Here is a 23817-nt window from a genome sequence, read left to right on the forward strand (position 1 = left end):
CGGACAGCGTAACACCTTCACCACCAACTTCAGCACGGCCAGGGGTAAACGACAGCAGGCAGTTTTACAACTTGCCTGTTTGGGGGACAAACCACACACCGCGCAGGAGTTGTGGAGGAGCATGGAACAGCAGACAAATGAGTGGTTGCTGCCAGCGAGCCTCAAGCCCGGCCTGGTGGTGTGTGATAACGGGCGAAATCTCATAGCAGCTCTGGGCCTAGCCGGTTTGACGCACATCCCTTGCCTGGCGCATGTGCTGAATTTGGTGGTGCAGAGGTTCCTTAAAAACTACCCCGATATGTCAGAGCTGCTGCAGAAAGTGCGGGCCGTTTGTGCGCACTTTCGGCGTTCTCACCCTGCTGCTGCTCGCCTGGCAGCGCTGCAGCGTAACTTCGGCCTTCCCGCTCACCGCCTCATATGTGACGTGCCCACAAGGTGGAACTCCACCTTGCACATGCTGGAAAGACTGTGCGAGCAGCAGCAGGCCATAGTGGAGTTTCAGCTGCAGCACGCACGCGTGAGTCGCTCTGCGGAACAGCACCACTTCACCACCAATAACTGGGCCTCCATGCGAGACCTGTGTGCCTTGTTGCGCTGTTTTGAGTACTCCACCAACATGGCCAGTGGCAATGACGCCGTTCTCAGCTTAACTATCCCACTTCTATGCTTCTTGAAAAAACAATTCGGGCGATGATGGAAGAGGATGTGGCACAGGATGAGGAGGAGGAGGAGGATGAAGAGGTAACATTTCCAAGGCTTTCAGGGCAGTCATTCGCAAGGGGCTCCGAGGGTGGGTTCCTGCACACGCAAACGCCAGGGACGCAATTGTCCAGCAGGGGCACAGTTCTGGAGGATGAGGAGGATGAGGAGGAGGAGGAGCTGGAGGAGGAGATGGAACCATGTTCCCAGCAGGGTGGCACCCAGGCCAGCTCATGGCCATCACTGGTGCGTGGCTGGGGGGATACAGAGAACACGGACGATACACCTCCCACAGAGGACAGCCTTTCGTCGCCTCTGGGCAGCCTGGCACACATGAGCGATTACATGCTGCAGTGTCTCCACAACGACCGCCGAGTTGCCCACATTCTAACTTGTGCTGATTACTGGGTGGCCACGCTGCTGGATCCCCGTTACAAGGACAACGTACCGTCCTTAATTCACTCACTGGAGCGCGATCGCAAGATGCGCGAGTACAAGCGCACGCTGGTAGACGCCATGCTGCTGGCATTCCCATCTGACAGCGGGGCCACAGTGGAAGCACAAGGCAGAGGAGGAGGAGGAGGAGGTCGCCAACGCAACCAGGGCACCGCCAGCACCTCAGAAGGCAGGGTTAGCATGGCCGAAATGTGGAAAAGCTTTGTCAGCATGCCACAACAAACAGCAGCACCAGCAGCTCAGATGGAACGTCTTAGCAGGAGGCAGCATTTTACCAACATGGTGGAGCAGTATGTGTGCACACGCCTACATGTAGTGAATGACGGGTCTGCCCCCTTCAACTTCTGGGTCTCCAAATTGGGCACATGGCCTGAGCTTGCCCTTTACGCCTTGGAGGTGCTGGCGTGCCCTGCAGCCAGTGTATTATCTGAACGGGTATTTAGCACGGCTGGGGGCGTTATAACAGACAAGCGCAGCCGCCTGTCCAGAGACAATGTGGACAAGCTCACGTTCATTAAAATGAACCAAGCATGGATCCCACGGGACTTTTCCGTACCTTATGCAGAATAGCAATGGATACCGACCTTACCCACCCATTGTTCCATTTTTGCTCTTTCTCACTCTTTTGGGGTGTACCCTCATTTAAAATTTTTGAAAAGAAGCAGTGTTGGCTACCTCGTCCTCCTCCTCAGGGCCAGATTAATGTAGGGGCTATTGGAGCTGCAGCTCCAGGCCCCTACCTTTTATATAGGCCCCGGGTTGGCCATATTCACTGTTACCGCTCTTCTGTCACTTGTAAACACAGAAGTCTGGCTTCTATGCTCGCTTCCCCAGGCAGCACCCTCAGAACCTCCCCACACAGCGTGAAGGCCGGACAAGGAGGGACAGTTGGCGATGCATGGATGTGTTTATGGGCTTCAGAGACAGCATCCCATGTTGAATTAGGCATGCATGGCTGCACCCTTCCTCCTCTGGGTGCATGGCAAGGCACGGCCCTTAAGGCCCTTCAAAATCCTCAGCACCAAGCCCATGATGCTGTTAATCCGGCCCTGGTCCTCCTCCACCGCCGCTTCCACCTACACCGCCCATAGGTGTGCGCAGCCTATTGCATTAAGGTGTGCACCCCAAAGTTGAAATACACATGCATGTGTTTGCCAGCAGGGAGAGTAATGTATCGGGGCCATGTACCTGTAGGCAAGGAGAAATAGAGCAGAGCAGGTCCCAGGGAGATCTTTCCCATCTCCTCACTGGCAATGCTATGTGCCCTAGGTGATTAGGGTGTGCCCAGGCACACCCAGCACACCCTGTGCGCACGCCTATGTCACCGCCACATCCACCACCACCTCAACCTCCCTCCTACTCCATATGGGCCTCGTCCTTCAGAGATGAAGAAGAACATTGTTTTATTTTTCTGTTTTTTTTTTGTTGTTTTAAGTTATTTCCCTATCCACATTTGTTTGCAGAGCACTTGCCATGCTCTTAATTACGTTTTGCTGCCATTTGCAGCACTCTAGCCCTTTCCTTTGGTGTTTTAGAGCCATTTTAGTGCCTTAAAGTTCGGGTCCCCATTGACTTCAATGGGGTTCGGTGTCCGGGAAAAGTTCGGTAAAAGTCCGGGACACGGACCCGGACTTTTTTTTAAAGTTCGGCCGAACCCGTCGAACACGGACATCTAGGTGTTCGCTCAACCCTACTCACGAGTAGAAGGAAAAATGGATTCAATAAAATTTCAGCAAATTTTGGATGGTAACTTGACGCCATCTGTGAAAAAGCTGAAGTTAAAGAGAGGATGGTTTCTACAAATGGATAATGATCCTAAACACACCTCGAAATCCACGGGGGATTACATCAAGAGGCATAAACTGAAGGTTTTGCCATGGCCTTCACAATCTCCTGACCTCAACATAATTGAAAATCTATGGATAGACCTTAAAAGAGCAGTGCGTGACAGACAGCCCAGAAATCTCAAAGAACTGGAAGACTTTTGTAAGGAAGAATGGGCAAAGATACCTCAAACAAGAATTGAAAGACTCTTGGCTGGCTACAAAAAGCGTTTACAAGCTGTGATACTTGCCAAAGGGGGCAGTACAAGATATTAACTCTGCAGGGTGCCCAAACTTTTGCAGACACCATTTTTTTGTTTTCGGTAATTTTGAAAGTATCAATGATGGAAATAAAATCTAACTTTTGTTGGCATATTATAAGAATGACTAATCTGTAATTTGATGCCTTTTGGAGATTTTTTCATCTTTCCTTGGCTTCTTTATGCACATTAATACAAATTTTTACCTGGGGTGCCCAAACTTTCGATCCCCACTGTATAATATATATATATATATATATATATATATATATATATATGTAACTTTTTCTCTAGTCTCTTGCTTTTTTTCCCCTAGCAACTGATGTGGGGGCTGAATGACGATGGATGTCAATAACAAGAATGGCAAAACTTAGTAGCGGGGTATAACTCCAGGTTAAAGGTAAGTAAGACAGCAAAAGCTGCTTTCTTTTTTATGCTTTTGTACTCTTGCTCTTTTGTTTTGTTTTTTTAACCTGGTGCTATGAATAGCATCCCTTTATTCACAAGGTGTACTATTGTGATGGCTGTGAATGGTCACAGCTATCACATGGTACAGATGCACTGTAATTGGCCCTGTCTGTACCATGTGTGTTTCTTGACACCAACATGGTAGCATATATGTGATAAATAATGAGCTTTATTACAGGTTTATTATGAACTTTATTACAAAGGACATGGAAGCCTGGACCGCCATTCTGTCGAAGTCCATTAATATACGAGCCTCTGTATCTTCCCTGTAGCGTCTGAGGCAGGGGCACTGCACCAACCTGCCTGTTGCTATGCAGATGTCTCTATAGGCATTGTGCATGCGCTGCCCCAACTTAAAGATGTAAAAATGGACCTAACTGAATGAGCCTCTATCATTTCTCGAGGCTCTTGGCTGGCCACACTGTAAGTTTTCTGGATGACCTTGACTCTACAAGATGACAAGGTTTTGCTTGCCTGATGGAAACACAAACAGTTTTCTGAAGGATTTTAACTAGGAAGCTGCTTAAAGGTAGGCATTGTAGACACTTTGCAACAAAATAAATGCATCATGGACTTCAGCAGCCAAACACCAGCTCAGGTGTGCAGAGAAACACATGCAGCATGGACTGCAGCAACCAAAGACCATCTCAGATGTGCAGAGAAACAAATGCAGCATGGATTCCTGCAGCCAAACACCAGCTTAGGTGTGAAGTGAAACAAATGCAGCATGGACTCCTGCAACCAAAGACTATCTCAGGTGCAATGCATGAGGTTCTGACATCTCTAGTTAGAGAACTCCTCAGCCAGAAAAGACCACTAGAAGGGGCTCCACACCTTGTTGGTGCATTTAGCAACCTAAGATGTGGGACTACGCCTGCGAGAGGCTGAACCCAGATGGACTGTGACTCAGTCGGCAGGTAAGGACTTATTGCAACATCACTGTGTTGTGGTGTAGAGCTTGAGGACAATATGAGAATTGGGGAGGTTGCTCTAGCTTTCCCTTTATAGATTTAAACACGTCCTGTGGGTGGATATAAGGGCAGAGCTATATCACATGTATGCTGCCATGTTGGCATCAGAAAGAAGTTTTGCCTAAAGTTCTACCATAACTGCTTGCCGACTGTATAACTTACATATATGGTGGCAAGTACTTAGTATGTGATCCTGCACTTCCAGGTCTGTGGCACGCATGCATTACGCCGGGGACCCACTCCCACTGCGATTATACACACTGGGAGCAGTTCTGCTGGTACCGCAGACTCAATATCCACCGACACCAGCAGATCATTAGGCAGAGAGCCAGAACGGCAATCTGCCAATGTAAACAAGGCAGATCACCGTTCTGTCAGTAGGAAAGGCATTGATCCTCTGCTCCAGCAAAGCAGGAACATGGACCCATGCCTTCCCCTAGAAAAAGCATCTCCTGCAAAGTACACAAGCACTGGCAAGCCACACAGGTAACCCTTTAATCGCCCCTGATGTTAACTCCTTCCTAGCCAGTGTCATTAGTACAGTGACAGTGCATATGTTTTAGCACTGATCACTGCATTAGTGTCACTGGTCCCCAAAATGTGTGAAAAGCATCTGATTTGGTCAGGTGCAAGTATGTACAACTTCTATTGTCTCGTTGTATTCCTGTGTTTGTTATGCAAATTTGTGAATAAACAATTTTCTACTTTTTATCCATCTACACTTTATTATTTTATGCCCTATAAAGTCCCACCTCTAGGGGGTTCATATCTGTTTTTTTTTATTTTTGAGGGGTGTGGGCAATTAACCCAAGTTTTCAGCAGTATACTTTCTTGACTAAACCTTTAAGTGCTTTTTTTTTTTACCCCTACTATTCTTTATATTGGCTTTTGGAATTTACAAATGCAACAATTTAGAAATTGGATGAAAGGTTTAGCACTGGGAAACACTTTTTGATAGATAAGTTGTGAATTTTATATACAACTATATAGATCAGACCAAAATGAGGGATAAATGAGGGGGAAAGAGGGACAGAGGGACTTTGTTCAAAATCAAGGACAGTCCCTCGAAATAAGGGACAGTTGGGAGCTATGGCCCTTTGTGACCAGGCCATTTTTTGCGATACGGTATTGCGTTACTTTAACTGACAATTATGCGGTCGTGCGACACTTTATCCAAATTAAATTTGTCCTTTTTTCCCACAAATAGAGCTTTCTTTGTCGCTTTGTCAAATGTCAGCGTGTTCATATTGCTGTCATAGTGCCGGCTGATGAACACACACACAATACTCACTCCAGTGTGGTGCGCCATTCATCAGCTGTATTATTTTCTGAATAACGCTCTCTGCTGATTTCTTCCTCTCCGTGTTTCCATGTTAGATTGGAGATCTGCATGGAGTCAGCCTTCAGAATACATTCTAGTTTCAGATGCACAGGACTGTCCAGAATGATGTTTTCTTCTGCGTCCTTGGATGACAAGCCTGGAGAGAGATAAATAAAGATTGCTTACACAACGATCGAGCAAGCATTATGATTTAGAAGCTGAAATGTAGCTGAAAGAGCAGAATGGCGCAAAGCCAGTTACAATATGGAAGTTTGTACAGTGACATATTTGACTATCCATACAATGAGCTGTTAACGTTTGCTTTTGTAGCCTTTGATAAAGCTGAACTCCAGGTAAACAGCTAAATACATAGGTGAAATATAAATAAGGGAGCTATTTTATTTGCCAAAGTGTGCCTATTTTGTCTATCCAGTGCCAGGATTTACACAGCTCTGCCACACAGCTGAGCCCTCTATAAGACAACAGACCATATTTTTTCTACTGCAGATTGTAACCTCTACAGGGCTTTTCTCTACCCTAACCTTTAAATGGACAGTAAAAGGCAAAGCAGCAGACTGATGAGCTCATCTCTCTGGTCTCCCCTCCTCTTTGTTAGCAATGCAGCACAACTGACTGGTTCCTTGCGCTTCTTTTATGTATCCTAGTCTGAGTTCTGCTGTACAGGGGACTACGAGAGGCTGACATCAAGTCAAATTCAGGGACTTACACTGCTCAAAACATAGTTGTACAATATAGGACCTAACCTATTTTTAAACATTGGAACTTAAATAGGACTTAAAGGAGTTTAAAAGGTAAAAGGTTTTTTTTTTTTTTTTATCTTAATGCATTCTATGTATGCAGCAGCCACCCCAGCAAACCCTAATACTTACCTGAGCCCATCTCTATCCAGCGATGTCCACGAGTCCCTCGGCAGTCCAGGAGTCTCTCTCCTGACTGGCTGAGACACAGCCGCTGCGCCATTGGCTCCCGTGGCTGTCAATCACTATCAGTTAGTCAATCAGGTGTGAGAGGGGGCGGGCCGAACTGCAGCTCCGTGTCTGAATGGACACAGGGAGCTGTGACTCGGCTTGGGTGTCCCCATAGCAAGCTGCTTGCTGTGGGGGCACTCGACAGGAGAGAGGTGCCAGGAGCACTGAAGAGGGACCCGAGACGGGGAAGGATCCTGGCAGCCCTGTGCAAATCCACTACACAGAGGAGGCAAGTATAACATGTTTGTTATTTTACCTAAAAAAAAAAGGAGACTTTACAATCACTTAAACCCTTGGTTGGTTCAGTGGATACAAAGTCGGCTAAAAAATGGACATACAAGTGTGGCTGTAAATTGGGTTAATGCTGAACAGATTGGTCACTAGTGGTGTACCCCAAAGGCTCTGTACTGGGTCCTGTGCAGCTTAATGTGTTTGTAAGTGATATACCTGAAGGTCTAATTGGTAAGATATGTCATTCTGCTAAAAACACAAAGATAGGGTTCATATATATAGGGTTGATATTCCTGGAGGTGTTGGTGAAAAAAGAAAGCAATATAGCAGTGCGAGAAGACAGGCCAAAGCAGTGGAAACTGAAGTTAAATGTCTATAACTGCAAAATCATAGAAAAGATGAAATGTAAAAAAAAATTAGGGATGCTTATATTGAAGATTGCAAGATGAGACAACAGTGTGGCTTGGAAGTTGGTAAAGAAAATAGAAAATTCTGGGGTGTATCACAAGAAGGATCACCAACAGGAGGAAGGAGGTCCTGAATAGATCTTTGTATGTCACTAAAATAATCATATGCAAGAGGAAGGAGGTCCTGATTCCCCTACACAGATCTTTAGTTATCACTAGAGGGTTCACCAGCAAAAGTAAGGAGGTCCTGGATTTCTCTCCATATATTTCTTGTTAGACCTCATTAAATACTGTATCCAGTTCTGAGACCAAACTTACAAAGATATTGATAAGAGAACAAGTATAAAGATGGGCAATACAAATAGCAAAAAGTCTGAGGGATAAAACATATTGGGGGAAACAGGAGGAAGTTAAGATGTAGCCCTGAGGGAAAAAAAAGGAAAAGGCTGACGTGAATGAAACTTTTAATTACATAAAAAGTGTGAATAAGGTTTAGAACAGGCATGTCCAACCTGCGGCCCAGGGGCCGCATGCGGCCCAGAACCGCAGGCAATGCGGCCCACTGCCTCCTGACAATTTTTTTTTGCTGGGGAGGAAGGAAGTCGGGTCAGGGGCACAGCCACAACGGCTTCCAACTAACTGTAGGCAGAGGCTGCCTCCGAAGGGATCATCCTCTAGTTGTGTTAAATTAGTGCTGGGGGGGGGGGGGGCGGCAGCGCGGGATGGGCGCGGCAGCGTTTTATTACTTATATACCTTAACTATAGTATATATTTTATATGCGGCCCGAGAAAATTTCTCTACACTCAATGTGGCCCAGAGAAGCCAAAAGGTTGGACACCCATGGTTTAGAAGGACAGCATTTTAAAAGAGAAGTGTGGGATTTAAACAAAAATAAAAAACTCACCTCAGTCCAATCTGTCCCCCGCCATTTCTACACCGAGAACTGAGCGATCAAAGATTTCATATCGCCTATTGCTCAGTCTTTAATGAGCAGAGAGCTAGGCTGTGGAGGGGGTAGGAGCAGGTGACTTAGAGGCACAGCCAGCTGCCACTAAGGCATCTGGGTGGACATTAAAGCCAGGATCTCTCCAGAGTGGTTCAGCTGTGTGAACACAGGTCACAGAAGTGAAGAATTAGGTGCACTCCTGTGACCAACAGGAGAGGTAGAGTCAAAAGAGCTTTGGCTCTAGTTCTCCATTAAACTAGCAGGAGGAACGATCAAAGCTAACTTTAGAAAGTATTATTTTACAGAAAGTGTAGGGGATGCTTGGACAGAATTCCAGCAGAAGTAGTAAGTCAATCTGCAATAAGTGAATTTAGAAATGCTTGGAACAAATATAGATTTATACTTAGAAAAAAAGGTTTCCCCCTCTCCCCACCATCACCACCACCTCCACAAAACCAACAAAATATGGAGCAGACCCAATGGACCACTTGGTCTTTTTCTCTCATCACTTTTCTATGTCTTTTATGTCTGCCTGGAGTTCAGCTTTACCAACAGAATATTTAACATTTTAGAACAGCGTCAGTTAGACAACAGGTAATAGATTAGGACTAGGTGACCTATTTTATTTATAAAGAAGTTGCACAATCATTTGAAAAAAACTGAGCACCAATAATTTTAGTGCATAAGGTAATAGGTTAATAGGGGTTAGGTTATGGCTTTGTGATATTCTGTCACTCTGCCCATTCTAGACAAAGTGACTGATTAAAATGAAAAGACCCCCACCACCACCACCATCAACGATGCTCACCTTTGAAGCGCTTTCCTGGTGCCCCATTTCTATGTGGGAGCACTAAGAAATACCCAGGTCTTCTAGATATGAGAGCATGTGACCAATGCTCAAACAAGATGGGCCAGTCCTAAACACAGCCATGTGAGGGAGGGGTGAATGAAGTGACAGGGAAGTGCAGGTAAGATAAGAGGTGGGGGGTGCATGAATGAGCAAACAAATGGATTCTCTTTAGTGTTTAGTGTTAGGAAATAGGTTAAGTTTTATGGTGAGGAAGAGGGACAGAGGTGGCAATAGGAATAGGTTACAGTATACCTGAGAGGCATGGGTGCCTAATGGGACATTCATATTTGCTGTCAGCTACCAAAGCCCCATGCCTTGCGTCAGAATGCCAGCAACAAAAACGAACATACCGATGGAAACCAAATAGTTTTTCTGATACCCCAGAAGTATTTTGAAGAAACAAATCACTATTGTTGGGACTAGCTCCCGACCTTTAAAGGATTTATATCAGGGATCCTCAAACTACGGCCCTCCAGCTGTTGCAGGACTACACATCCCATGAGGCTTTGTAAAACTCTGACATTCACAGACATGACTACTCATGATGGGAATTGTAGTCCCTGAACAACTGGAGGGCCAAAGCTTGAAGACCCCAGTTTAATATCATAAATGTAGATTTTACCTGATATAGTCAGGCTATGTAAAATAACCGAGTTGTCAGTACTTTCCCCACTTTTCACAGAAGCTTGGGATATTTCTTCTGAACCTGGAGAAAGAGGCAGACAGCATTAGGTTAGACAACATCTACTATATATACTGTGATCCAAGCGTAAAGTTCATTTTAAGGAGTATATACTCTAGTAGTCTATAATATACATCATTGTATGTATATCATTTTAAGTTTAAGTGCCCATAGCAAAAGTGTAATATATTGCTGCGTATCAGTCCTTTGATGTGGTGGCTGGGGAATCAATAACGACTTTCTTCGCCAATATAAAAAGAGTGTAGACATGGAGAGACAGGAACTGTGTTAATCACAGTAATAAAGGTGAAAATAAGAGGAACATAGCTTGAATAAGAAAATAAATACAGCCACCTAAGAATTGGCAACCTGTAATATAATCCATTTTTGTTTTTGGATTTAAATACATTTTACAACACGGGTGTACCTTTGTATAAACAACCCTCTACCGGTTCCCATTTCCCCTTCCTTATCTACTGTTTATCCAAAAATCAGCAATCAGATTCAGATGGTGCCTGCATAATTACCAGCTCTACAGAGAATATTAAGAGTGCCAGATTGGGTTAAAATCCCTGCCAATGTCTGTGTCTCATTGTAGATATGTTCCTTCACTTACTGTGCCAGAGACACAACAGGAAGTGAAAGAGAATCTCTCCAAAGCGAGGAGAAATCTCCTCTTTGAGAAATATCCCCAGAACATGTGCACCTATAGGAAGATTTCTTCTGTATTCCTGTTCCGGTGACAACTGCATCCTTTTTGATTTTCAAACTCTCCTCTCTGCCAAATAGAGAGGATGCATCTTCTGACATACAATGAACAACATCAAAACTCCCAGACTTTTTTTTTGTAATTATTTTCAAGCTCCCTGGTAGATTTGCCCCAGAACATAATTTAATGTATGTGAGGCTCAAAGACTTTTTGCTATGCACCACCGCCAACTCCAGATCCCTCTTTGCAGCTTCCCCAACTCCCTGTGTGGGAGCACACTTATTGGGTATCAGGTACCAAAGGGACATCATGGGCACCGGCAGCTGTCCCTTAAATAGTGGAGGGAGGAGGATAAGGGAACAGGTGAGTGGCTTGCCATGAGGTTGTGTATTGGCATGGACGCACACAGTGTAATACCACAAAATCGACTAGGAGCATACATGTGTAGCACAAACCCCAGACTGGGCTGGCTGTATTATCCCAGGTTCCTGGGAGGCACATGGTAGCCAGGCACACAGCAGTTCAGTCACTCAACTCAGAAAGCAGTGCATGTCTTTTTTGTAGTTTATTTGCTGGTATACTTGGGTAGGGAGCAGGTGAGTCTTGGGATACTCCAAACTATCAGAAAGATAATGGAGGACACTTCTACCTTTGATGTCTCCTCAGGGAGCAGCCAAATTCTTATATTTAGTGTCTAGTGAACTACAACTCAGGGAATCCCTTTGCAAAGGTAAGGCCTGAGTCAGCAATAAGGAGTGAGCTCTTCCAAAAGGAGGCAAGGACAGCCTCTGGACTCCTTTAGGCTTAACACTCACTGTGCCCAGTGTACTTACTGTACATGCTTTCTTGCAGTGCTAGCCAGGCACTGTGGACTTCCTGCACTGCTCTTCAGGAATTCAGAAGGTGGGAGCTGGCACCCAGATGGTCTCCTCTAAACTGCAACTATCAGTCCAGAAGGCCTCAGCCCCCACTGTACCCAGTGTGCTTACATGCTTTCTTGCAGCCTTTGTACTTGATGCCTCAGGTTAAATTATCTGTGGACTTCTTGCGCTGCACTTCAGGAATTCAGGATATTGATCCCCTAGCTCTTAGCTTGAGCTGGCACCCAGATGGTCTCCTCTAAACTGCAACTATCGGCCCAGAGGTCCTCAGCCCTCAGCCCTCAGCTTGGGTCTTCCCCCATAGGAACAAGGATCCTGCTGTTCTAGGCCCCAGCCATTTTATACCCTACAAAGGATTGGCTGAGGCGGTATGAATATGCAAGTGTAGGCCCATCTCTTCCATCCACTAAATAGCCTTCCAGAAGTCAGGGGAAAGCAGTTGAGCCTACACCAGTAGAATCCAGAACAGCCAAAAGCAACTGAACACTGCTTCAAATGAAATTTGCATCAACCACTGTACTGTATTAGCAACCTAGCTAGGAGGGTGCTACACATGCAAGGGTGGTCCCACAGAATCTTGCAAGGGAAAGGGATCACTCTAAAATCATATCTGTGGCTAGCACTCAAGGGACCATCTGTTTCAGAGAGAAGAAAAAACTTTAGTTGGTTGGTGGAAGGTTTTGGTTTGCTAAAAACAGAACAATTAACTTTTAAACAAATTCTGTTTCAAATTTAGTTGGTGGTAGCCGCAGGTAACTTTTACATGTTTTGTCAATTTATTTTTGTCAATATATATATTGTTGTGCTCAACATATGCAAAAAAAAGCGTGTGCCAGATTTACTACATTTCTTACTGTATATCTGCACTTATACTTTGCCAAGTGATGTTATAATTAACTGAATAAAGGAAGAATTAAAAAATAAAATAAAAGGAAAAACATCATAACATCAAGGATCAGTATACTGTGTAAAGCTGGGTTCAGCAACCTGTCAGTTGCAATCTACCCATCGATCGCAGGCAGGTAATGGGTAGATCACGATCCTGCTTTACCGACCCCGGACTGCTCCTCCCACAAATGCAGGGAAGGAACAACCTGGTATGCTGCACTGATCCTTGCTGGCTCTTCTCTCATGTCCATGCCAGGCACTTGTGTGTGACATTACATGGGATGTACAAGAGAGGAGTGCGTTACCGACACTTCCCTTCTGTGTATCTGAGGAAAGTTTTTGCTTTCCTATTAGTCCCTGTACACACATCACTGCGCTACCTACTGACCTCATCTACTTCCCTAATAACTGACACCGTCCTCTGCCCTACTGTCCCCATCCACTGCCCTCCTAACTGACAATGCCCTTTGCCCTATTAACTGACACTGTGCAATGCTCTACTAACTGGCACCATCCACTGCTCTACTGATTGACACCATCCACTGACCTACTAACACCATCCTCTGCCCTACTAACTGACAGCATTCACTGCCCTACTGACACCATTCTCTGCCCTATTGTCACCATCCACTGCCCTACTAACTGACACCAAGAACTGCCCTAATGACTGATACCTACAGCTGTCCTACTGACACCATCCACTGCTCTAAAGACCCCTGCACACTGTCTACTGGGGACTGACCATGTCCTCTGCCATACTGACCCTTATAATCTACCCTACAAATTGCTGACTCCTGTATAAGGATGATCGAACGGTTCGGGTCGACCATCGGTTCGACCCGAACATTGGATGTTCGATATTCGGCCGAATACCGAACTTTTTGCGGCAAAGGTTCGGTATTCAGCCACCAGAACCGCCCAAAATGCACTGGGACAGGAACTGGGCTTTAAAAGCCTGTGATTGGCCCAGAAACGTCTGCAAAAGCCAATGAGGGGGCAGGAGTCTCCTAGGAACGTGATTGGAGTGACTACGGGGACCAAAGGCCAATCAGGAGTGAATACGCCCCACACTATATAAGATGGCCCCGCCTAACCCCTAGCACAGTGATACAGAGCCTGTTGAAGAGAGTTGAAGCAGTTCTGTCTGACTCCTGCTTGCTACACTACATTTCCTATATATCGAGTGGTTCTAAAGCTCCATATAGCAGAATTGTATTTAGCTTACAGCCAGTGTAGATAGATACAGCGATTGTGCTGGTTCTTAGAGTTACAAAAAAAAAAAAAAAACTTAAGGGACAGTGTCAGTCTTCTGCTGTATGGAGCTTTCTATTTAGTGGAAAGGGATATCTAGTGTAGTTAGGGAACTTTGTACTACATTAGTGTAGCACCACCCCCGCAGGAGCTGCTGATTATATTATTGGGTCTACACCCTGCCTAACAACCCAATCAAATTGGCTCGATCCCTCCTCAGGCACAACTGACCCAGAATAGGACTGGACTATCAAATAGATACACAGGTTGGAATACAATACTTCACTATGCAACAATACCTTGTTACCTTCTTGAATAGTAGTCCTTCTGGGTGACACAATGGAACAACGCACAAGATTGTAATTAACCAAACTTAGTTTACTATATATCAAATTGAATAGGGGAGATACAATACAATACAATACAAGTCCATAAAAGGTTATTTAAAACAGCTTTAAAAAGGTAAAAGAATACCCCCACACTCCTCCTGCATTAAGGCTAGACACAGTACCAGGTAGGTGGGCCTATCTGAGTCCCTCCCCCAGAGTTCTCTTCTTTCTTGTTGATCTTCGCTAGCAAGGTTATTGAATAGAGCTCATTTGTAATCCAGATTAGGAATAAAGATCAAGAGAGAGAAAACAACGAGCTGTTAGTTGTCACCGCAGGGTATCTGCGTAACTGAGCAATAACTTCTGCGAGAGAGATAAGCCTCTGGCGACTCCTTTACAGACCTTATTGTTTGTCTATGAGTCTCCTGAGAGAGTATGGTGATAAACCCCGGGGTTTTATCACCTCCTGCTGCGCTACCGCTATCTGTAGATAAAACTGTCTCTTCAGCAGATAAAGTCAGTTATTGGGCATGTGCCCTCTCACCAACAGAAGTTTCTCCTTCGCGCGCTTCCACTGCGGTCTCAGTCCTTTGGCTATATGCCAGCCGCGCGGGGTCCTTCTGGCGGATGACTTCCGGTCTCGGCAAACAGCAGTATGACCTCCAGGAATGTGCCTCGTGCTTGAGATGGGACGGTTCCACGTCGTCCCTCCAGGCTAAAAGGCTCTGGCCCAATATCCAGTGTCAGTCCTTCACTCTCGCTCGCTGGTTCCTCAGAGTCCAGCGCAGAAAGGCCCCCCCTTCACGCGCTTCTCTCTTCCTTTAAATAACCTCCCCCATAGTGCCGTGCGGTGCAGCCGTGCACCCTGGATCTTGCAAAGCAGCCTGGGAGATGTAGTTTCTTCATCTTGTGAAAAGGAAGTCACAGCCCGGGAAATTCCATGCAGCTACCACTAGAGGGAGCCTAGTTCCTGGATCTTGCAAAGCAGCCTGGGAGATGTAGTTTCTTCATCTTGTGAAAAGGAAGTCACAGCCCGGGAAATTCCATGCAGCTACCACTAGAGGGAGCCTAGTTCCTTCCCACATATCAAACAGTGTCTTTAGGCATGTTTAACCCCGCTACACACTCCCCCCACTTGAGAAACTTTGGTCCCCAAAGAGGTCAACAGTATGTACCCTAGTGCATAGGTTGGCATTATACAACAAAAACATTAACATTTTGCTGAAATAAGTCAATCTGAATACATCCAATTTTGTATTCTAATAGCAGTGCAACAGTAAAACGATAAAGTGCAATTAATAAACAAATAAGTGATTTCTACAGTGTTAATATAGTGCTGATTTCTAGTGCTTTTATATAGTGCTCCTTTAAAAAGCACATGTGCCTTTGCAATTTCTTAAACACTTACATCTTAAAGTTTGTGTTGAAAAAAAACATCAAAAGGTGAGAAAGAAAAAAAAACATATAGTGAGGTCAGAGCAACAAAATGTGCGCAAACATTAACTCACAAAGTAAACCAAATTGTGAACATCAAAAACTGTGCTTATTATAATGGCCAAACCCAATATCCTTATGTACAAACTTAAATGCAAACGTTTTCTACTTCAATACTTTGTTCTCATGATCTCTCACAGACCCCCCAAAACTTGGGTGGCTTGTACAGTTGTGCCTGGGGGTGAGCTAGGGTTGTCCCCCACCAAATCTACAGTGGAGGAACTAGGCTGGTCAGGAGACCTTTTGGAGATAAAAACAGCTTCTTCCGAACATTCACCCAATTGATCATAGGTCAGTCTCTTAGGTGGGTGAATGACTCTCCTTTCCCTCTGTTCCCGTGGAGGCATGCTCTCAGAGGTACTAGGATCAGGCACTTCTGAGGATTCTTCCATGTCCCCCTCCTCATGTTCCAACACAGAGGCACCTGATGGTTCAAGAGAGGTCAGTTCTTCTTCAGAGAAGGGTGCAACCTCCTCCTCAGGATCTTCATCCTCAGCTGCTTCTTCTGGAAGCATATGAAAGGGTATGAATTCAGGGGCTTCTGCCCGAAGGGCTCCTCTATCAGCCAAGTCAGACGAAGACAGGGATGCAGGTGTGGGTTCTGGCAACTGAGATGACCACAACCAGTCGGGTACCTCCTCTTCATCTTCCAAATCTTCAGATGGAGAACTTCCCTCTCCCTCATCTGGGAGCATCGTCTGAGATCTGGTAACTGGTCTGGACCGGCGAGAAGTCGAAGGGGCCGCTGACAAGTCTTCCACAGGGGGCATACGAACCGCTTCAGAGAGAGGCAGCAAATGGTTCCGATGCCAAGCCTTCAATGGACCCACACTTCCCTCAGGCCGAATTTGGTACACAGGAAGGTTTGGCAGTTGCTTACAGATAACATAAGGCTGGGACTTCCAGCGGTCTGCCAACTTGTGTTTTCCCGGGACACCCAAGTTTCTCAACAAAACCCTGTCCCCTGGTTGCAGGTCATGGATCCGAACTTTTAGGTCGAAATTTTTTTTATTCCGCAGTCCACGTTGATCAGATGTGGCCTGAGCCTTGTCATAGGCCGCTTTCAGACTCTTCCGCAGTCGGTCCACATATCCTCTATGCGATGCTGAAGAGGTATGATCAGGCGAAATGCCAAAGGCCAAATCCACTGGCAACCGAGCCTCCCTCCCAAACATCAGCCGATAAGGGGAATATCCAGTAGCATCACTGACAGTGCTGTTGTAGGCATGCACAATGGCAGCTACGTGCCTGCCCCAATGCTGTTTCTTCTCTGAGCTCAAAGTCCCCAACATATCCAAAAGAGTCCTGTTAAATCGTTCAGGCTGGGCATCCCCCTGTGGATGGTAGGGAGTGGTTCTAGTCTTTTGAATGCCTAATATATCTAACAGTCTCTTGATCAGTCTGCTTTCAAAGTCCCTTCCCTGATCAGAATGGAGGCGCTGTGGTAACCCATAATGTACAAAGAACTTCTCTACAAGAACTTTGGCTACCGTTGAGGCCTTCTGATCCCTTGTTGGGAATGCTTGAGCATATCTGGTAAAATGGTCTGTTACCACAAGGACATTCCCCTGGCCACTCAGATCAGGCTCTAAGCAAAGGAAATCAATGCACACCAGCTCCATGGGTCCCTGACTTTGTAGATGGCCCATTGGGGCTGCTTGACGTGGCAGAGTCTTCCTCTGTATACACCGGACACAAGAATGACAGTATCCTTCAACTTCGGCCCTCATACAAGGCCAGTAGAACCTGTCCCTGACAAGCTGAAAGGTTCTTTCGGGCCCCAGATGGCCATGATTATCATGAAGAGCGGCCAGAACTCCCTCTCTGTATTTAGCTGGTAAGAACAGTTGCCACTTCTCCTCCAGATCTTCAGATGGACCTCTCCGGTAGGCCACTCCTTCTCTGATCTGTAACCGGGTCCACTCTCTATGCAACAGACGGGCCCCCTGAGGGGAGTCAGTTAGAAGCAACTCAGGGCTCTGGATCTCCAGGGCTTCCAAGAGAAGTTTTCCCAAAGGGTCTTCCAACTGCTCCTTCCGCAAGTCCCTTTTGGACAGCCGGGGCAAACCCTCCCCTTCAACTTGGGTCACCTGGCAGTAGCATTTGGGTACTCCGATAGCCGAAACCCCAATCTCTTCTGCTCTTGACCCTCCTCGGGATCGAAATTCAGTTCCCTGATATAGGGCACGCACCCCTTCTGGAGCCAAATGAGTCCATTCTTCCGCAGGTTCCTGTGGAACATGCAACCTTCTGGATAGGGCATCTGCATCCCTATTTCCGATTCCTGGCCGATACTTCAGGCTAAAATTGAAGCTAGAGAGGGCAGCCAACCATCGATGTCCTGTTGCATCCAGCTTGGCCGTAGTCAACAGATAGGTGAGGGGATTATTATCTGTCTTGACAATGAATTCAGCTCCGTACAGGTAGTCTTTCAATTTGTCAACCACTGCCCACTTCAAGGCCAAGAATTCAAGTTTGTGAGTAGGATAATTCCTTTCAGCAGGCAGTAGGCTTCTGCTCACATAGGCAACAGGTCGCAGATGACCCTCATGCTCCTGATAAAGTACCCCCCCCAGCCCATCTCGGCTGGCATCAACATGCAGTTCATATGGTTTTGTGGGGTCCGCATAGGCCAACACAGGGGCAGTGGTTAGGGTTTCCTTCAGCTGGACAAAGGCCCCTTCGCATTCCGGGGTCCACTGATCCTGGATGGATTCCTTAGCCTTCCGGGGGCCTATGGTGGACTTCGCCGGCTTTACCAACTCAGGGACATCATCTTCTTCATTCTTCAGGAGCTCATTTAGGGGTCGGGCAATCTGGGCGAACCCCTCCACAAACCTCCTGTAATAGGAGCAAAAGCCCAAGAATGACCGGAGTTCGGTCACATTTGTGGGTCTCGGCCAGGAAGCAACAGCATCCAGCTTGTCCGGGTCAGTGGCCACCCCTTCTTCAGACACGATATGGCCCAGGTAATGGACCGAGGACTGATAGAATTGGCACTTCTCAGGAGAAAGTTTCAGACCTTCTTCATGTAGCCTCTTCAAGACCTTTTCCAACCTCTCCTCATGTTCTTCTAAAGTTCTGCCAAACACGATAACATCATCCAAGTATACCAGTACCTCTATCAAATTCATATCTCCAACGGTCCTCTCCATCAGCCTTTGGAAGGTAGCAGGGGCCCCGGACAACCCCTGAGGCATGCGATTGAACTCAAAGAACCCCACAGGGGTGATGAAGGCTGTTTTCTCCCGATCTTCGGGGTGCATGGGGATCTGATAATACCCACTCTTTAAGTCCATCACACTGAACCACTTCGCCCCTGACAGACTCTGTAGGGCATCTTCGATTCGAGGAGTGGTATACTGGTCTGGGATGGTTCTTCTGTTCAGCGTTCGGTAGTCGATACAAAGCCTCAAAGATCCATTTTTCTTCCGGACTACCACTATCGGGGAAGCATACGGGCTCCTGGATTCTCGGATAATCCCGATCTTTTTGAGCTCTGCCAGCTGTTGACGTAGATCTTCTAAGTCACCTAAGGGGACTCGCCGGACTCTCTCCCTGAAAGGCTTGTCCTCACTCAGGCGGATCTTATGAGTGGCGCTCCTGGCACATCCCACGTCAAACTCGTCCTTAGAGAATATTTCCCTCCATCGAGCAAGTTGTGCCTTGGCCCTCTTCACCCATTCCGGCGGGAGGGCAGCGTTTCCAGAGCAAAGCTCCTCTATAACCGCTTCACCCTGTTCCTTTTCTTTGAAATCAATGGGGGCAACTGGGGTAGCCGGGTTGACTTGGCCCAGGAGCACTCTGGCCGGTACCTTCACTGGTGTAATAGAGGTGTTTCTGACACTCACTAAAACCCTTCCACGGTTTTCCTGTAACACCTTCAAAGGGATCACCTCAGGGATCACTTCTATCCCTCTCTGTCTCTCCTTTTGACCTGATTCAAAGATAATGAAGGGACCCGGCTGTTGCCATGTGAGTTTAACAGAAGCCTTAAAACAGGCCACCTCTCCTGGCTGTAAGACCTTTTCTGCTCTATCCAGCTTCCAGAGTCGTCCAACTCCTTCTGCGGGGGTCTCTTGCTCCAACACTAATCGTTGGTAGGCCTGCCGTAGCATGGGATGGATCCTTGGCGCCTGAGCATCTTGTCCCTGGACCAGTTGTATCAGAAGGCGCCTTACCAGGTCAGTGTTTGTTCCTACGATGAGAGAGCTTTTGTTGGCCCCTGGTGGACGAGGACAGACCACCGCTAAGGTGTCGAAGGTTTCCGCTTCACCAGCCACTGATGGATCAAAGGTCAACTTGATTGGCAGATACCCGTCATAGGGAAAACTTTGGGTCCCAATACCCCATATCTCCAGATCTTCCAACTTCTGCAAAGGTAGATGGGTAAGATATTTATCATAGAAGTCTCTATACAAAAGAGTCACCTGGGCCCCTGTGTCAAGGAGGGCTCTTGTGTAAATTCCTTCCACCTGAACCGAGACCACTGGGGAGGGCCTGACCAAGTTAGTTGGGAATTCTCTTGATGTAGCCTTGTTATCTGATTCAGTTCTCTGTACCCTGGCCCTCTTCTCCTTTTTCTTCCTTGATCTAGGCCCCCGCCGAATCCGGTGTGCATTGACTTTCCTTCCCTCAGTAACCCGGAGTCTAGAACTGGGGGTGTTATATTTGGGTCCTGACCCCCTGACTCAGTTTCCCTGATCCTGCACCACTTCTGGAGTCCCTTAAGACTGGCGGACACCCGGTTGACTCCTTCACCGGTGTCCTCTGAAGTTTCCCGCTGGCTCGCGAGGTTTCGCGGCAGCATTTCCTGAGCTGGGACATACCCTTCTAACATGCCCAACTCCCCCGCAGTTGAAACAAGTTAACAATCTTGCAGGCCGTGGCTCTGGATCTGTGCTGAGACTAACAGGTTCATCTGGCCTCTCCGATATACTCCCCTTGGGTAGAGTGGATACCTGACCAGTCAGGATGGACACCATTTCTATCAACTGAGACACTTGGGTCTTTAGGAGTTCAACTTGAGAGTCACCCTCTTCCACACTTATCACTCCAACCCGGGCAGTTGAGTCAAACTGCCGACTTTTCTTCTTGTTGTCCAACATGACCTCTTCCTCTCTGACCATTCGAATCAGATCGGGGTATTCTAGAATGCCGCCATCTCGACGAGTTCGTAACAGTATGGCAATGGGATCTAAAGGTTGAGCCCCTTTCAGAACCTGTCGTGCACGAGTCTCATCTATTTTCCGGGGGTCTATTCCTTTCTTTAACAGAATCTGGTGGATAATCCTATCCAGACGTTTAATGAATTCGGACAACTTCTCCCCCTCTTCTTGATAACAGTGGTCCAACTGGTAGAGAAGTTCAGCCGCGTTCTCCGTCCGACCAAACACATCTTGCAGAATGTCCAAATAATCCTGTGCAGTGCAGTTCTTCTTGCTAAGCTTTAGATTACGTACAGCCTCTAATGCAGGTCCCCTTAAACTCTCTGTGATCCTCTGCTTCTTGTGCTGTTCTGGTACCTCCCATTCCTCCAAAGCCTGAGTGGCGGTATCTAGCCACTATTCGAACCCATCTTCTGCTGAAGGCACAGGCTGTTTCCCAGAGAATGTCCGGAGCTTCCTATATCCAGTCATCAGATAGCTCGAGGAGTCCCTGCTACATTTTGCCACAATCTCCCCAAGAACAGCACACAGTTCTGAGCTAAAAGTCGACAAAGGTGATGACTCAGGATGCCCTTCTTGGACACCTTTTTCTTGGCTGGATACCCCAGGGGTGGTGGATGAGGGACCCGCAGTAGGAACTCCTGGATGTATCAGGAAAAGTTCTGTTTGGTCAATAGTTTTTACACTGTTTCCATTGAAATAATCAGGGACCCCTTTCCTCCACTCACACAGTGCATACGTGTGTGGGGCAGTGGTGTCAGTTTTTATGTCAATCACCCAGAATTTCCTGTCTGTGGATAGTGCCCTTAAAACAGGGAGGAGCTTTTCTTCAGTCCAGGCTTCTCCCTTGATTTCAACCACCAGGCCATTTTCCACTATGACATTCTCTTCCTTGCACCACTCAGCAGCAGCGACAGGATCCATTTCTGCGTGGGAGGGGATTCTGGGGCTGAGAGGGTTGTGTTGCAGGACTGTAGAAATCCCGGACGAGCCCCCACGTGTAGCACCACCCCCGCAGGAGCTGCTGATTATATTATTGGGTCTACACCCTGCCTAACAACCCAATCAAATTGGCTCGATCCCTCCTCAGGCACAACTGACCCAGAATAGGACTGGACTATCAAATAGATACACAGGTTGGAATACAATACTTCACTATGCAACAATACCTTGTTACCTTCTTGAATAGTAGTCCTTCTGGGTGACACAATGGAACAACGCACAAGATTGTAATTAACCAAACTTAGTTTACTATATATCAAATTGAATAGGGGAGATACAATACAATACAATACAAGTCCATAAAAGGTTATTTAAAACAGCTTTAAAAAGGTAAAAGAATACCCCCACACTCCTCCTGCATTAAGGCTAGACACAGTACCAGGTAGGTGGGCCTATCTGAGTCCCTCCCCCAGAGTTCTCTTCTTTCTTGTTGATCTTCGCTAGCAAGGTTATTGAATAGAGCTCATTTGTAATCCAGATTAGGAATAAAGATCAAGAGAGAGAAAACAACGAGCTGTTAGTTGTCACCGCAGGGTATCTGCGTAACTGAGCAATAACTTCTGCGAGAGAGATAAGCCTCTGGCGACTCCTTTACAGACCTTATTGTTTGTCTATGAGTCTCCTGAGAGAGTATGGTGATAAACCCCGGGGTTTTATCACCTCCTGCTGCGCTACCGCTATCTGTAGATAAAACTGTCTCTTCAGCAGATAAAGTCAGTTATTGGGCATGTGCCCTCTCACCAACAGAAGTTTCTCCTTCGCGCGCTTCCACTGCGGTCTCAGTCCTTTGGCTATATGCCAGCCGCGCGGGGTCCTTCTGGCGGATGACTTCCGGTCTCGGCAAACAGCAGTATGACCTCCAGGAATGTGCCTCGTGCTTGAGATGGGACGGTTCCACGTCGTCCCTCCAGGCTAAAAGGCTCTGGCCCAATATCCAGTGTCAGTCCTTCACTCTCGCTCGCTGGTTCCTCAGAGTCCAGCGCAGAAAGGCCCCCCCTTCACGCGCTTCTCTCTTCCTTTAAATAACCTCCCCCATAGTGCCGTGCGGTGCAGCCGTGCACCCTGGATCTTGCAAAGCAGCCTGGGAGATGTAGTTTCTTCATCTTGTGAAAAGGAAGTCACAGCCCGGGAAATTCCATGCAGCTACCACTAGAGGGAGCCTAGTTCCTGGATCTTGCAAAGCAGCCTGGGAGATGTAGTTTCTTCATCTTGTGAAAAGGAAGTCACAGCCCGGGAAATTCCATGCAGCTACCACTAGAGGGAGCCTAGTTCCTTCCCACATATCAAACAGTGTCTTTAGGCATGTTTAACCCCGCTACATTAGTTATATTTGAAAATTTAGTTTCTGTAGGGAAAGTGTGAGGGTTCTGTTTAGTGAGCACGTGGCACAGTGCTGCTCTATCACAGCAGGTATACGTGCTTGCTAGGCAGCAAAATACAGTGACAACTTAACGCCTGTTGTTCAAAGCGTTAGGTGCACTGTACAAAAACCTTTGCAACTGTGCGTGACACGCAACTGCTGTGCTGTATCCAGCGACAACTGTGGGTCGCATAGCAGTGTGCGTTTTTCACCGCACACAGTTGCCAACGCATCAGTGACAACCTAACGCCTGTTGTTCAAAGCGTTAGGTCCACTGTGCAAAAGCCTTTGCAACTGTGCGTGACACATCTGCTGTGCTGTATCCAGCGACAACTGTGGGTCGCATAGCAGTGTGCGTTTTTCACCGCACACAGTTGCCAACGCATCAGTGACAACCTAACGCCTGTTGTTCAAAGCGTTAGGTCCACTGTGCAAAAGCCTTTGCAACTGTGCGTGACACACATCTGCTGTGCTGTATCCAGCGACAACTGTGGGTCGCATAGCAGTGTGCGTTTTTCACCGCACACAGTTGCCAACACATCAGTGAGAAATATGCCTGGTAGACCAAGAAAAGGCATACGTGGCCCTGCTGCGGAAAGGGGCACAGCTTCTAGGGTGCCTAGAGGCAGGG

The 23817-nt window shown here is 46.9% G+C and overlaps 1 protein-coding gene across 1 annotated transcript in view; it reads right to left on the reverse strand.

Moving 5' to 3' along the window:
- EMB (embigin) overlaps nucleotides 1-23817 on the reverse strand; it is an 80904-nt gene that overhangs the window by 32900 nt on the left and 24187 nt on the right. Inside the window, exons 2-3 of the mRNA XM_082246042.1 lie at nucleotides 10045-10128; nucleotides 5969-6155 (exon numbers count right to left, since the gene is read on the reverse strand). Coding sequence (XP_082102168.1) covers nucleotides 5969-6155; nucleotides 10045-10128 — 271 coding nt within the window. The remainder of the gene's footprint in view (nucleotides 1-5968; nucleotides 6156-10044; nucleotides 10129-23817) is intronic.

Source organism: Pelophylax lessonae (assembly GCF_965119305.1).
Source record: "Pelophylax lessonae genome assembly, chromosome: 1".
Lineage (NCBI taxonomy): Eukaryota > Metazoa > Chordata > Amphibia > Anura > Ranidae > Pelophylax > Pelophylax lessonae.